Source organism: Bubalus bubalis, chromosome 6, assembly GCF_019923935.1.
Source record: "Bubalus bubalis isolate 160015118507 breed Murrah chromosome 6, NDDB_SH_1, whole genome shotgun sequence".
Classification (NCBI taxonomy): domain Eukaryota; kingdom Metazoa; phylum Chordata; class Mammalia; order Artiodactyla; family Bovidae; genus Bubalus; species Bubalus bubalis.
The window spans coordinates 81,008,370-81,023,352 of record NC_059162.1 but is presented as its reverse complement, the minus strand read 5'-3'; the positions used below and the strand labels follow the sequence as shown (position 1 = coordinate 81,023,352).

At 41.6% G+C, this 14,983-nt stretch overlaps 1 protein-coding gene across 1 annotated transcript in view; it reads left to right on the top strand.

Moving 5' to 3' along the window:
- ROR1 (receptor tyrosine kinase like orphan receptor 1) overlaps positions 1 to 14,983 on the top strand; it is a 463,207-nt gene that overhangs the window by 441,257 nt on the left and 6,967 nt on the right. The window contains exon 8 of the mRNA XM_006049061.4: positions 3,166 to 3,377. Coding sequence (XP_006049123.1) covers positions 3,166 to 3,377 — 212 coding nt within the window. The remainder of the gene's footprint in view (positions 1 to 3,165; positions 3,378 to 14,983) is intronic.

Below are 14,983 nucleotides of genomic sequence, written 5' to 3'. Positions count from 1 at the left end.
GATTTGTCCCAGACCTCCCGTTTACAGTCAAAGGCGTTCCATGAATAATCTGATACGGAGTGAGTACAGAATAGACTCCTTTGTTTGCCAGACAGGTGAGGGCCCTAGTTTCTCTTGTTGCTAAAAATGTGGCCAGAAAAATGACTAGCTTTACATTCGTGCTAAATTAACCTCATTCCTTTTGTAATCTTACCCTCAAAATGATTTCACTGAAAATCCAAGAATAACAAGAGGCACTTCCCCCCCAGGGGCCTGAGAAACTTGAAAGTGTTTTATAATGTTAATAATAATCATAGGTGCAATGGTTTATCTCTGGACTTTCTATCCTGTTCCATTGCTTTACAGCAGAAATTAACAAAAAATTATAAGGCAAATTATACTCCAAAAAAATTAGTAATAATAATAAAAGTGTTAGTCGCTCAAGTCATGTCCAACTCTTTGCGACTCCATGGACTGTAGCTCACCAGGCTCCTCTGTCCATGGGATTTTCCAGGCAAGAATACTGGAGTGGGTTGCCATTTCCTTTTCCAAATAATAATAATAACAGCATTGAATAACTACTCAGCAGTTTTCAGTTTTCCCAGACTCTTTGCTGACTATCCTCTCTCATATGAACTAAACAAGGTTGGCAGAGCAGGTTTTATTATCCCCTTGAATAACTGAGGTTAGAGAGAGGTTTCTGGCTTACTGTTATTTAGAATTTCCAGCCCAAAGCTTTTATTCCCTGAATCTTCCTACTCTAAAGGTGGAGGGTAAACATTGTGAGATTGAGCTGTAACAGGTACTAGAATAGATACTTTGCATGTTTCTTCACTTGTGGTTTATAACAGTTTTCTGAAATATAGGTATTTTACAGATGAGTTTGCTCAGAGAAGCCACGTGCCTACTCAAGGTTACACAGATAATGAAAAAGTCCGTCTTCAGAGATTTCTTACTCTAAAACATAATCTCCTTTGTTGTGTAAAGTGGATGGATAGATAGATAAAGAGATATAGCCATCCCTTTCCCTCAGTCTGTCCACTCACCCGCAGACATGCAGACATAGGCGTTACTACAACGTCCAAAACCCAGTTCCCAACGACTAGTATGATTAGAACAACCTTCAGAGATGCCTGGGTTTATGCTCACCTGCCACAGTGTACAAGTGGAGAGTTCAAAAGCATCATACCTGGCAAAGCTTCAGTGTTATTCCCCACCTTTCAGGCCTCCTTCCTTCCTACTTCCATGAAACAAGAGAAAACCTACCCCAGGAAAATAGGTGCAAAACAACAGCCACTCTCAAATGACTGGCAGTCTAGTGTAGGAGGTGTGAAGTCTAGAGCAGGAGGTGTGAAGCAAGACCAACTGGAGAGGAATCCGAGCTGTTGAACTACTGGCTACATGTCCTTGGGCAAATAAATTAACCACCCTGCCCCTCAGCTTCCTCATCTTTGTAAAAGCAAGGATGAGGATGGTGCCTATCCCATGGGGTTGGTGGTGAGGATAAAATGAATGAGTTATGAAAAGTGCTTGGAACAATACTTGGCCCATATTAATAATAACAGCTAACATGATTTTCTGCTGATAGAAAACACTCAATAAATATTAAAACTATAACTTTTATTATATTCAGTAAGCAGATTTCACCCTTCCGCCAGCTCCCCTGAGGGTTAACCCACAGATGACAGGCTTTAGGGCCCCTTCCTAACTTCTCATGTTGAGTCTGTTTCTATGGAAAGTGTGACTAATTACTGCCATATCTCACTGAACTGCAGGTTCCCAAAGAAAGTGTGTGCAAGTAAAAGCTATGTATAGTATATTCTCACTTACATGTATTGAGGAAGCTTACTATTTAAAGGGATTTTATGGTCTCTCCACCCCTCTATCCATATTTCCCTTGTAGCATTTCCAATAGCATATTGTAATTATCTTGTCTCTGTTTTCCTTACCAGATCATGAACTCCTTGAGAGCAAAGCACACATTGTATTTCATTTTATTTTCCCAGTACCTAGTGGAGTGCTTGCCAGTAGTAACTTTTGTTTATTGACTAACTGAGCAAATGGGAGGATGAGGGAATGGATGCATGGTTGATTCTTTTAAGTAAATAATCAACTCTCAATTTTATGTCAGTCTGACTTTTCACACTTTGGATTTTCTTAAAGCTAGATAGCTGATGACGTTGTTGGTGATCAGGGTGCATCATTATGCAGCCCCTCTAATTACTGTCTCATAATGCTTGCATTTGTCCTACCAGTCAGGTCGTTCATTAATTTTAGTATAAACTCAGGGCATTGAGTTTAACGGCCAGACTCAAACCAAAAAAAGAAAAATATGTGTCCTTGTGTCCTTCTGTACATATTATTTTATATATATTCTTTTATATTACATTATTTTCCAAGCAATGCTAACAATGAATGTATCAGATTTCAAAAATATATTTCAAAGTGTTACCACTCATAATTACTGAGTTCATATGAAACTCTTTAAGAAGAATTCTTGGCTTTCAAAACAGTGTCAAGTTATACAGTGATGCTGTGCAAGAGGGAATTGTAGACACCATCCAAAACAGACAGATACTTCACTTCTGTGGATGAGAAAAAGCGAGACCCAGAGAGGTGAATGATTTGTTCGGGGTCACACAGCTCAGCAGAGATGGAGCTAGCCTTGACTTCTGGTCCTCATAGTCTCAGGCCAGGGGCTTTGTGGTCTCTGGGGCCAGAATTTGGTGATGTTGATTCTGGAAGATGCAGGACACGCCAGCCAAGACAAGGGCACGATTCCTGGAATGCTACATTGTGGTTGATGTGGGCTGGCGGCCAATGGAAGAAGACCCCTGTGGTCCACATTAACACTCCTGGATGTATACAGTCCGTCCACGTGGCGTTTAACTTTTAAGGTGTTGGAGAAATGCAGGTCTGCTGCTAAACAGAGGTGACCCACACACATGCGAAGTCTTCGTAATGTCCCTCTGCAATTTTTAAACATTTGAACTCTAAACTTTTCAACTTTAATAAACTACATTGAAGGTTTGATAGAAACAAATTGTAATAAGCAAGGGTTCTTTTTTCTCATGGAAGGTTTGTGTGTATTGAAGAATAGGAGACCATTTTAAAGCTCTACTATGTAATATTATCTATGTTATTTGAACTAGTATAACTTTTGCTCTTTTCCATTTCTACACCCAGATTCAAAGGACTCCAAGGAGAAGAATAAAATGGAAATCCTGTACATACTGGTGCCTAGTGTTGCCATCCCCCTGGCCATTGCTTTGCTCTTCTTCTTCATTTGTGTCTGTCGCAATAACCAGAAGTCGTCGTCACCACCTGTTCAGAGGCAACCAAAACACGTCAGAGGTCAAAATGTAGAGATGTCAATGTTGAACGCGTATAAACCCAAGGTAAAACTAGCAGTCCTGAGCTGCACTTATTCTATAGACTTCAAGTTAAAGCAAAACTTACCACCCTCCCGAGCTTAGAAATCAAATGATATAGAATCAGAAGTTGTATTAGTACTAGCGTGCATTGTCGGCATAAGCATGCATCTCTAACTGTCCCAGGCAGCTCAAGCATACTTTCATCAGTGTGACCACTTTGGGGCTGGATGATCACCTCACTGCCTTGCATAGAGTTTGCAATGGAAGGAACCCTTATGAGATCATCTCTACCAGCCCTGCAGGACTCAGAGTGTGAGCTATTTTTCTAAATCTTCAAAAAGGAAATCCCATATTCTTCCAATTAAACTGAAAAGAGCTGAACAGAGAGAGAGAGAAATCGAACACTGTTTACTAACTTTATTGTCAAAAAATCCTTTTACTTGCACGACAATGTGCATGTGTTAACACTACTGTACCACACACTTAAATGGTCAATTGTGTTACGTGTTTTTTACCACAGTTTAAAAATCTATTTCGTGCCTAACCTAAATCCCTTTCTCTTTGGTTTCCATATATTTTAAGAGAAGTTTTGTCCTTCCTACAGTCTTTGAATGCTGTTTTATGATAGCCCTTAGCTCTCTCCTCTCTCATGCTAAATCAATCCACTTCCTTTTAGTTTTTCCTCCACGTCTTTCAACATTTGGGTTGCTCAAGGTCCTGGCAAGGAAACCAGGGTCACTGGCCCTTCCCTTAAATGGAACACACATCACATCTTGGGGCTGAAATACAACAGAGGCTTTCTCTCCGGAAAACTAGCACCTCAATCTCAGGCCTCTCGGGAAAGAGATTTCATTTAAATAATTTAGGATTCTTGCATCCACAGAAGCCTGCTTTTTCTTCATGTTCCCACTCCATAGGAACATTCATTCAGCAAATATTTATCTTCTCTGTGGGTTAGAGACTATATTATTCTTTTGACCCTCATAAAGAGAAGATGCATCATTTTTTTATACAGTTTTAGAGAAAAAAAAAATGCCTTCACACTGAAATCAATCCTTTCACCCAATAAGTAGCATAATTGGGCCTGACACATAGCTCTCATTTGATCTTACTTTGCTTTGCTGTTGGATACTTGTTTTTAATTTTAAAAGACTTAAAATATTTTTCTATTGCAGAGTCATACTTGTTGGTAGGCTTATGGGGTTTCTTAAATGCTAAAAAATTCATCATTAAGCATTCTGCCCCAAACAAAACCACTGTTCTCTTAAGTGTGAATTTTTACCAGAAAAAAACCCACAGACCCTGGAGACCACAGAGTTCACTCAGTGGGCTGGGGAATGGGTCGGGGGTGGGGGGAGGTTTAACTCTTGATATCCTAGCTGCTTTTGGCCAATTTACATATATTGTAATGTGTTACATCATAGCACCCTTAATCCTTACAATTAATAGAAGAAAATAGAAGGGTTAATATTAGTGCACATTCATGTAGGCATACCTAGTTGACCTTTTACATATCCCATGACTTCAAACTTGTAATGCAATAGTCTTTGTTCTATAAGAATCTTTCCCTGTCATTTCTGTTATGAAATGCTGAGAATCCTTACAAACACCAGAACTCTGGGTGAAAATGAGGCCCAGATCAGTTTGGTTCCAGTAGTCACTGAGCAGCAACCACCATCCTGGGGAGGTGGGCTCCTCGTTGCTATGGTAGGAGTCATAGAAAGAGTCATTTCCATTTGGAGAAATCATCAGTTTTGTAGGTCAGCCTCAGTCTGCAGCTTAATTCCATGGTTATCGGAGGTTTCTTTTGCAGCACAACATGTCCAACGTGCATGATGTTTGGGATTTATATCATCTTTCAGATAAAGATCTCAGAGAGCTTGTGGTGTCGCAGAGAAAGCAAATAGACGTTCAGTGATACAAATTTTCAGAAACTATTCTAGGAACTTTTATGTTCATTATCTCATTTAATCCTCACACCCATCACATAAGGGGGGTATTATAATCACTATTGTACAACCAGGGTAACTGAGACTGCAGATGAGGTAAGTAACTTACGGACGGTCAAAGAGCTAGTAACTGGAAGAGATAAAATGTGACTAGAGGATTTTTCTCATTGGAGAAGGAAATGGCAACCCACTCCAGTGTTCTTGCCTGGAGAATCCCAGGACGGTGGAGCCTGGTGGGCTGCCGTCTATGGGGTCACACAGAGTCGGACACGACTGACGCAACTTAGCAGCAGCAGCAGCAGAGGATTTTTCAGCTTTAGGTAAAGCCCTTGAACTTGCCTGACACCGTGATTTCTTCTTTTTAACTGAAGAAATCGTGCTGTGAAGGGGAAGTAGGCAGCCAGACGAACAACTAAATGCAACTCCATTTGTCAGTTTGCGCTGAACGCTAACCACAGGGATCACCTGGCTTGTGAATGACCTCCCGAGGAGGCCTGGGTAACAGTTGTAAGCCTGAGTTATACAGCCCCAGTCCTGCCAGAGACATGTGAAATTTGGCCAAAGAAATAACAGTCCTCCATCCTCCATGGTCATGGAGACAAATGTAACATACACTGGGATACATTTTTTCCTGAGACTTGGTAAAGCAGAACATTGTTTTCATCATTTCTGGACCATTTCCTCAGCATGCCTTGCAAAATCTCCCAGTGTCAAGATTTTTTCCAACACAAGGCGTAGAGTTTCGCCTTAAACAGCTCACCAGCAATTCTGAATCAGACTGGAAGGAGGAATGGCTCGAGCATATGTGACTGGGTTGAGGAGGGAGAGGGAACAACAAAAACAAATGCTAAGGTTTTTTTTTTTCTTTCTTTCTCTCCTAAGAGATTTGGCTCCAATCAAATTTGACTTATTCAGCTGTTTGTTTTGGTTCTTACTGAGTGCCTTTCCTGGAAAAAGCACAAAGGACTTTGTCGACCTTAAAGAAAATTCCTAAATGTAAACAGTTGATCTCTAAAACTGGTTTGAAAGGTCATTGACACATAAATATTACATGTACCTATAAAATCTAAAAAGAAGGGACACGCATAAGAAAGAAAGAGGGGGGGAAAAGAGTCCTGAAAACAAACACCCTACCAGAATAAAATCAAAAGGATATTTGAAGGCTGGGACGAGAAAAGAATGAAGGATGGAAGCTGGTCGGCCCTGGCCTCATACTTATTTATCCACATGAATGTGCCCTTCAGGTTTTAAACTATCTCTTTCCACTCTCTCCACTTGCTGAGCTGATTTTACCCACCCCTGCCCCCACTCCCCCACACTGAGTGTTTGTATTAAGAAGAGGCTTCTCTGGGAGATTAGAAATCCATACCCACAGAGGAGACAATAGGCAGCCCAGACAGACTGGCAATAGGACCTGGCTTGAGTCCCCAGAGAGGTGGCCGGGAAAGTTGGAAGTTAAAAATTTGATGAGGCATGAGTCTCCTTCAGATATGTGGGGAAAGGAAGCCAGTGGACCAGAGAGGCATCTTAACTCGGAGCCTTGAAGAGTCAGGAAATAGAGGTGCTCCCCCAGCCCCATCACTAACTGCCCTGTGACCCTGAGAAGCCAGTTTGCCTCTCTGTGTCTCAATTTTCTCAGCTGTTCAGAGAAAGAGGTCAACTGTGTTCATGCAAAGGACCGTTTGTTTATTTTCCTTTTATTTTGTTCGGCTCAAGATTTCAATCCTTTCTGTTGGATAAGTTCATCTCCTATCTTTTCCATCTTTAAAAATCCTCTGACAGTACTCTGGTGATGCAGAAACTAAGGAGGGTTATTCTATCTTGAATTACACATTTTACAATCTGAGCAGGATTTTTTTTTTTTTAAGTGCTACAGAAAATGAAACTTCTCCAAGAATTCTGAAAACCCTAACTTCCCATCTCTCTGCTTCTTTCCCTTTGCCTCCCCCCAGCTCCTGCCACCCTGCCCCAACTGTCATGTCTGAAACACAGAGTAGTCTCCTGGGGGAGGAACGGTGTGGAGCTCACCTCCTGGGGAGTTAGAAAAAGGGCAGAGCCTCCCCCTCAAGCTCAGGGTTAACCCAGTTCTGTCTTTCCCTATGTGACCCACTTACGTGGGATTTAGATCCACAGAGAGGTTAAGGGGTGGAGGAGTTTGAAAATGAGGAGCAGGAAGACTAGGGGGAGGGCTACAGGGTCAAACTCCTGCAGCTCTTGGCTGATTATAAGGAAGATTTGGGGAAAAGCAAAGTTTGCCTATAGCTTTCTAAAACTGGTGGCTGTATTTTATTTTATTTATTTTTTAAACTTTTATTTTATATTGGGATATAGCCAATTAATAATATTGGGACAGTTTCAGGTGAACAGCAAAGGGACTCAGCCATGCATATACATGTATCCATTCTCCTCAAACTCCCCTCTCATCCGCGCTGCCACATAACATTAAGCAGAGTTCCCTGTGCTGTGCAGTAGGTCCTTGTTGGTTATCCATTTTAAATATAGCAGTGTACACATCCCAAACTCCCTAACTACCCCTCTCCCCGCACCCACCCACTAGCAACCACAATTCATTCTCTAAGTCTGTGAGTCTCTTTCTGTTTTATAAATTCATTTGCATCATTTCCTTTTAGATTCCACATAGAAGGGATGTCATACAATATTTCTTCTTCTCTATCTGACTTACTTCATTTAGTATGACAATCTCTAGGTCCATCCATGTTGACGCAAGTGGCATTGTTTCATTCTTTTTAATGGCTGAGTAGTATTCCATTGTGTGTGTGTGTGTGTGTGTGTGTGTGTGTGTGTGTATACACAAAGGGATCCTCTTTCTGCATCCCTCTGTCAGTGGACATTTCTGTTGTTTCTGTATCTTGGCTATTGTCAACAGTGCTGCAGTGAACATTGCAGTGCATGTATTTTATTTCTGACCTAACCCTCATTTCTGTTTCTTCACTTCCAGACTACTTCTCTCTCCTTTTCTTTTCCAGCCAAAGTATTCAGGCTTTACTGAATGTACTGACACTTGATTATATTCCCTGGACCAGTCCCTTTTGCTAGCAACATGCTTCCATCTAAAAAGCCCTGCTGTGGTTGGGGGAACCCTTGGGAACCCCTGTCCTTATCCAATGTCACTACACTTATTGCTAAAACATCCTCAGTAACTTTTCCACTCATTCTTTAAAGCCATTGTCTCCAAGGCTTCTGAGCTCATCATGCTCTTCACATGGCCTCTGGGGAAACACTAGTGATGTAATTTAATCCAGTGACCTTTCCTAAGTCTTCTTCCTCCTTAATTTCTCTGGAGCATTCTTCTTAGCCACCATCTTGAAATACTTTTTCTCTTGGCTCTCCTCCTATCTCCTCCTGTTTCCTTCACCAGTTCTTTTGACTCCCTAAAGGAGCGCCTCCTCTGACGTTTGTCAGTTCTCTTTCCTCTTTCTTTCTCTCTGCTAATTTCATCCTCTGGCATTGCTTTAGCTCCCAGTTGACATCATGATTCAGCAATCTGGAAGGACCTAATCTCAAGTTATCGAGTTCTTTCTCCCAGCACCCAGGAGTCTCTCTGGGCCTAACTTACCTTTCCAGCCACATTTGTTCTTGGTTTATTTCTGGGAAGTAGTATGATATGCTTCAAAGATCAAGGATTTAGAGACAGAGAGATATGATTCTATATCTTGGCTTCATTATTTACTGGCCATGAGATCACTGTTTTCTCATTTGTAAAACAAGGATACAAATAGTGCTTAGAAGAGATTTTTAAATTTATTTTTATTGAGGTATAATTGACACTCGTGATATTAGTTTCAGGTATATAACATAATGATTCGATATTTTTAAGTAGTGCAAAATGATCACCACAACAGGCCTAGCTAACATCTGTCATAGTTATAACAGCTTTTTTCTTGTGATGAGAACTTCTAAAATTTACTCCCTTAGCAATTTTCAAATGTGCAGTACAGTATTATGAAGTATATTCACTATGCTCTACATGCCTATGACATTTTATAACTGAAAGTTTGTACCATTTGACTCTCTATACCTGTTTTGTCCCTCCCACCCAAAAAGCCGCCCTCCCCCCACCCACCACTAGTAGCCACCAATCTTCTCTAAAAGAGATATTTCTGACACTTCAAGATAGTGTGTCTGGCACCTCACAGGTACTCAACAGTTTACAATTTACTATTGTTTGCTACAGCAATAATATGAACAGTCACAAACCTTTTAGTCAACTATCAAATGCTGTGTACAGGATTCTGTGGGCGGGGGAGGAAGATACAGGATTCAGCAGCCCACAGCATTAACTGGGGTGGGGACAACGGGATCAGAGCCAAGATTATAGTGGTAACTCTTTGGGTAGCTCTGGTATTCCTGTGCCCATCCAGTGAGCATAAATCTTCTGCCACACTTCCTGTTCACACCCTGGATAAAACCCCTCAGGATGGAGAGGACAGTCTCTACCCTGTGGTGGTGTGAGGACTGGGGGCCATCCAGTTCAGAGCTTAGCTTTAGACTATGTCTGAAGAAGCTTTACTTCTAGGAAGAATGAGTATTATAAATGGATATTATGAAAAAGCTAAAGTACTTTACATGCATTATCTCAATATAATCTTTACAATAATCTTCTGAAGGTGGTACTAATTTTGAGCCTGATTTTGGGAGGTAAGAAAACTGAGGCTTGAGATTAAGATTTTACCCAAAGTCACTCAGCTGGTGAGTGGCAGAGCCAAAACTCGAACCCAGGTGTGAGCAGGTCTGGAGCCCAGTGGTCCTTAATTTTCTGGCTGCTGAAATACACAAGCCCAAGTTACAAGCCCACGGTGGCTCACGCAGACATTCAAATTACTGACGTTCTGTTCTACCTCTTTACAGGCAGAATCGACCCTCTCCCACTGACACTATAAAGTAACCCCACCACAGAATCAACCCTGGTCACCACCAAACATTCAAACTATCAGAAAGTTACATATAGAGAAAAGAACTGTTTCTGAGGTTAAATCACTTCCAGAGAAGCGTAGCTGAACTCTGAGCAAATGTGGCCAGCTATTGGTTGGAATGCCCTCCAGGATTTGATTGCTTAAGCCGGAAGGCACTTCGTTTGGCTGTAGTCTTTGAAAATGTCCATAACCTCTCCAAATCAAATGGTTGTGGCCTTTAAGCTTTAGAATGTAATCATTTCCATTTATGAGTGGGGTCAGTTGTTTCACAGTTCTACCACTGTTTACCTAAGAACCAGTAAAATGCACAGGAAAGGAAAACCAGCTTTAGAGTCAAATGAATTCCTCTCAGATACTAAAAACTCTCAATCTTGTATGCTATCCAGGGCTCTTATGCCCAACTCAGGTAAAGGCTGCTGTTGAATGGTTTTATTCACTTGTCCCAGTCAACTAATGTGAGCAACAAAGGATCGGCCAGAAAGTCTAGGTCATCAGAGACCAGAGAGTAATTAATTACACCTTGACATTCCACTTTTACACCAGTGGGACTCATGCTTCTAAAATTGTGGAGCCCTCTGAGGAGCAAATGAAAACTACCCTCTTTTTCCCAGAAAAGTGCTCCATCTTTGAAGCCAGACATAGGTGGAGCTGAATCTTGGCATTACTACTTAATAGTTGTGCTTCCACAGGCAAGCTACCTAGCCCCGAAGGCCTTAATTTCTTGATCCATAAAGTGGAGAAATCATAGTATGTATCTCATGGGTTTGTGATGAGGGTTAAATACATTGATGCATTAAACAATGAGAGAGCCCATGAGGGAGTATAGTGTAGTCATGAGGAAGACAGACCCTGGAGTCTGAACTTACAACCTAAATACTAGTTGTGCGGTCACTTATCTGCCGTTCCTCAGGTTCTGCATCTGTGAAACGGGGATAATAGTCATAGTGACCAATTTCATAGGGTTATTGTGATAGGAAAGGAATTCATATGTATAAAGTACTTATAGCCTGACACATAAACACTCCACCCGCAGCCCCAACTTGCAGCCATTATTATGATCTCAGCATCTGGCACATGGCAAGTATTCAGTACATGGTAGCTCAGATTACAAACATCTAGAATGGGAGCTGTGTCCCCTCTCCTCGTGATTCTTAAATGGTTTCTCATATGCTATTCCCTGTGTATACTCTTTGGTATATAGTATATATAGTATCAGTTGACTGAGGTAACCAGCTATGAAAATACATCCTATACAATTGGTTGCACATGAAAATAGAATAAACTGATGACATGGCCCAAGCTATAAAGTGATGTCTATTTCAAAACCTGAATCTCTTAAGACAGGAGCCATGCAGAATATAACCCAGTAAAACACTAGTTGATGGCTCTTACATTTTTCTCTGCTGGCATTTCCAAAGCATCTTCCTAAAGCAGAGTGTTACAGTCTCTGTCTCTATTAGTCAAAATTGCTCAAATTGGTTCTGCAGAGAGACTGTAGTCATTCATCATGCCAGGAGCAGGGACCAGACACTCGTGAACTGTCTGATCCAGGAAGGCATATTCTTTTCTTTCCTTTCTTTTTGAAAGTCATATTCCATTTATTCCAGTGGTTCTCTCATTTATTCCAGTCCCAGAGCATCCTCATTACCTGGGAAGCTGTCAGAACTGCAGAATCTAACTTACGGAATTAGAAATTCTAGGAGTGAGGCCTAGCAATCTGTGTTATAACAAGCCCTCTGGGGGATTCCAGTGCCTGCTCTGGTGTAGACTCTGCTGGTCAGTACTTGAGATTCAGAGAGTAAGTCTGCAAGGAATATAGTTCTCAGAGAAGCCTCCAAAGAGAAGCAAACCTGGTCGTATCCTCCTATTATCCCAAATACCACCCCCTTCCCCCTGCAATTTCAATAGGGCCACGATCTGCTTCATTATTCCTCTAATAGAGCTGAGGACAAATGCCGCTTGTGGGACCTACCTCTCCTGCAGATACTTGATCCAGCTAGAATCGGCGTGTGTGTGTAGTGAAAGATATTTGTGAAAGGGCAGCAGTGGTAGGGCATGAGGGATGGGAAAGGAACCAGTGTAAGGGGTTCAAGGACTATAGGAGGAGGTTTGTCCATTGCAAGAACATGGACGTCAGTCCTTTCCCAGCACCTGCTGCTGAAGCTACCTTCCTGTCCGGGAGCACCACCCTGGCTTCTGGTTCACACCACCTTCCTGGGGCTCTGCTTTCTATCTGTGTGTCTACGTCACTCTGGACTCAAAGTAAAGCCATCAATCATGCCCCGTTCAGGTTAGAGGTGAAAGGTCACAGCGGAATCAGTGCTGCACGCCAACGTTGATGGCCATCACAAAATCCTCACCTCATTTCCTGTGGTAATCATTTAGGAAAAGTGAGCAGGAAATAGCAGGTTAGTCGCAAGCTGTGTCACCCAGAGGTGTATTATCACCTAAGGTGTAACTTCCCAAAGGTGGAGAGAGATAAAGTTGCTGAGTCTGTCGCTCTTATCCATCTTCCATCTACATAATTGCAGTTTTTTAAAAAACTCTACCCATGGTTCATTTCTTTCATACTTCAAGTTAATGGATGTAAAAGGGGCACATGTCCTCACTTAGTATGCATCACTCAGGTGAGAGAAGCCTGGCCTCTGTAGCAGCTGTTTAGACAGGACTACAATACTCATATGGACTCACACCTAACAACTCACCATCTAAAAATGTTCTCTCTTCATTTTTTTTCTGGTCAGAGCTCACTGAAGCCTGAATACAGTTGCTCTTCAGAAATTTCAAGGGGAAGAAATACAATCAGATTTTAGAATAATGTATCAACTTCTACATCAACTCTGATTTTTCTCCCCCGCCAAAATTATATAATTTTTTAAACCACACTGAGGCAGATGTGTGTTTACTTTGAGAAGTAAAAATGTTAACATTTAAACTGAAAGCCTGTTTCAGTTTTAAGGTACTTAATTGCCTTACAGCATATAATAAACGGAGCCCATCTTGTCATTCAACTAATGGAGGGAGTGATAAAGAGATAGGAGCCCAGGACCCTATTCATTCCAGCTTTCCTTTGTACTTGGTTTACTTTGGCATCGTGCCTCATGTGTATTTTACACTTCTTTACATTTTGTACATCCCTGTATGACAAATACTTGTCAAACAAAAACTAAACAGATTTATAACCCTTTAACTTGAAATGAGCCAAAATTGAACTGCCAAAACTTTATGACTTCATTTTCTTTCATAGTTTTCCACTACATTGGTTCAAACAGACAAACCCCACTTGAGGTCAAGCAGAGGTCATTTCACTTTCATTACTAAAATATAATTTACAATATGCCAGACCTAAACAAGTTTAGCCTAAAGGGTTTGTATAATGTAAACCATCTGTTCCTCAACAATACAGCTAATTTCCTGCCGTCACCATACAGTCTACTGACTGCTTCTTTAAGGATTTTTATGATTTTTTAACTAGTTCAGGATTTATGTAAAATTTGAAAATGAGTCTATAGTTAAAACTCATTTGTACCAAATAACTTGAGCATTTAAAAAATGCAAATCACTGTGTAAATTGTTCCCCTGAAACCAAGCTCTGAGCAGCTTTTTGGTTTTGTTTTTTCTTTTTTTTCCTGGGTATTTCTATGCCGGCTGCTGCACAGGTGTTCCAAGAAAAGGTTTTGTGAAATTGGTCGTTTTACTTTCCATGCTTCTTTCCAAAGCAAATCCCCAAATTTGGTTATGACTATCTCTTGTGAGGTATTCCTTCCTTCTATCGGCTGGAGAAGGGTATGGACTATATGCCTTCTGGCCCACTGGGTATTATGACAAGGCACACTTGGAGTCAAAACGAACTTTTTTCATGTGTCTGAACAGGGAGAAAGAAGAACAATTATCATTCCACAGAGTGACCACACACCGAAAGCTGACCTCACAGCCCTACAAGGTGTCAGGCCCCAGGCTGAGCTGACAGAGACATGCTGTGTCCAACTGGGATTGCTGGCCGGCGGGCTTCTCTGGTTTCAAACAGAAGGCCTTATACACACAAGGACAGCAGTTTGGGCTCTCTTAAAAATTCCTGATAATTTTCTAAGCCTCTTTCTCTGTCTATAAAATGGCAAGAGTTCTTCTTCCATAGATGAATACCAGAGAACTAATTTGCTTACCTCAGTGTAGGGGAATGCAGCCGGCCTCCTTAGCCATGAAGCCCCAGGGGCCATGTGTCAGGCCAGCGCCAAAGTCCTGTCCACCTCCTCTTCTCTTCCCGTCCACATAAGTTTGGCCTGCTTGCTTCCTTTCCCATCTGCCACCATCTACTCTTCCCCATGGGTTTTTTTGCTCCCTCCGCCTCCATCTGCATCTTCCAGAATCCTCAGAGGAAAACGCTACAGGACACTCAAATTCTTACCCACCCGCAGGTTCCAAGACAGACTCTCTGTCATTTTTAAAGAATTTAAAAAAAAAAAACTACAGGAGAACAAAGAAAGATTAACAAGAAACTTAAACATCCCTTTTTTTTTTTTAAACATATATGGCTATCTAGAGCTATTTGAGGCTGGGCTGTGCTGTGCTTAGTTGCTCAGTTATGTCCGACTCTTTGCAACCTAATGGACTGTGGCCCACCAGGCTCCTCTATCCATGGAGTTTCTCCAGGCAAGAATACTGGAGTGGCTTGCCATGCCCTCCTCCAGGGGATCTTCCCAAACCAGGGACTGAACCCTTGTCTTTCACATTGCAGGCAGATTCTTTA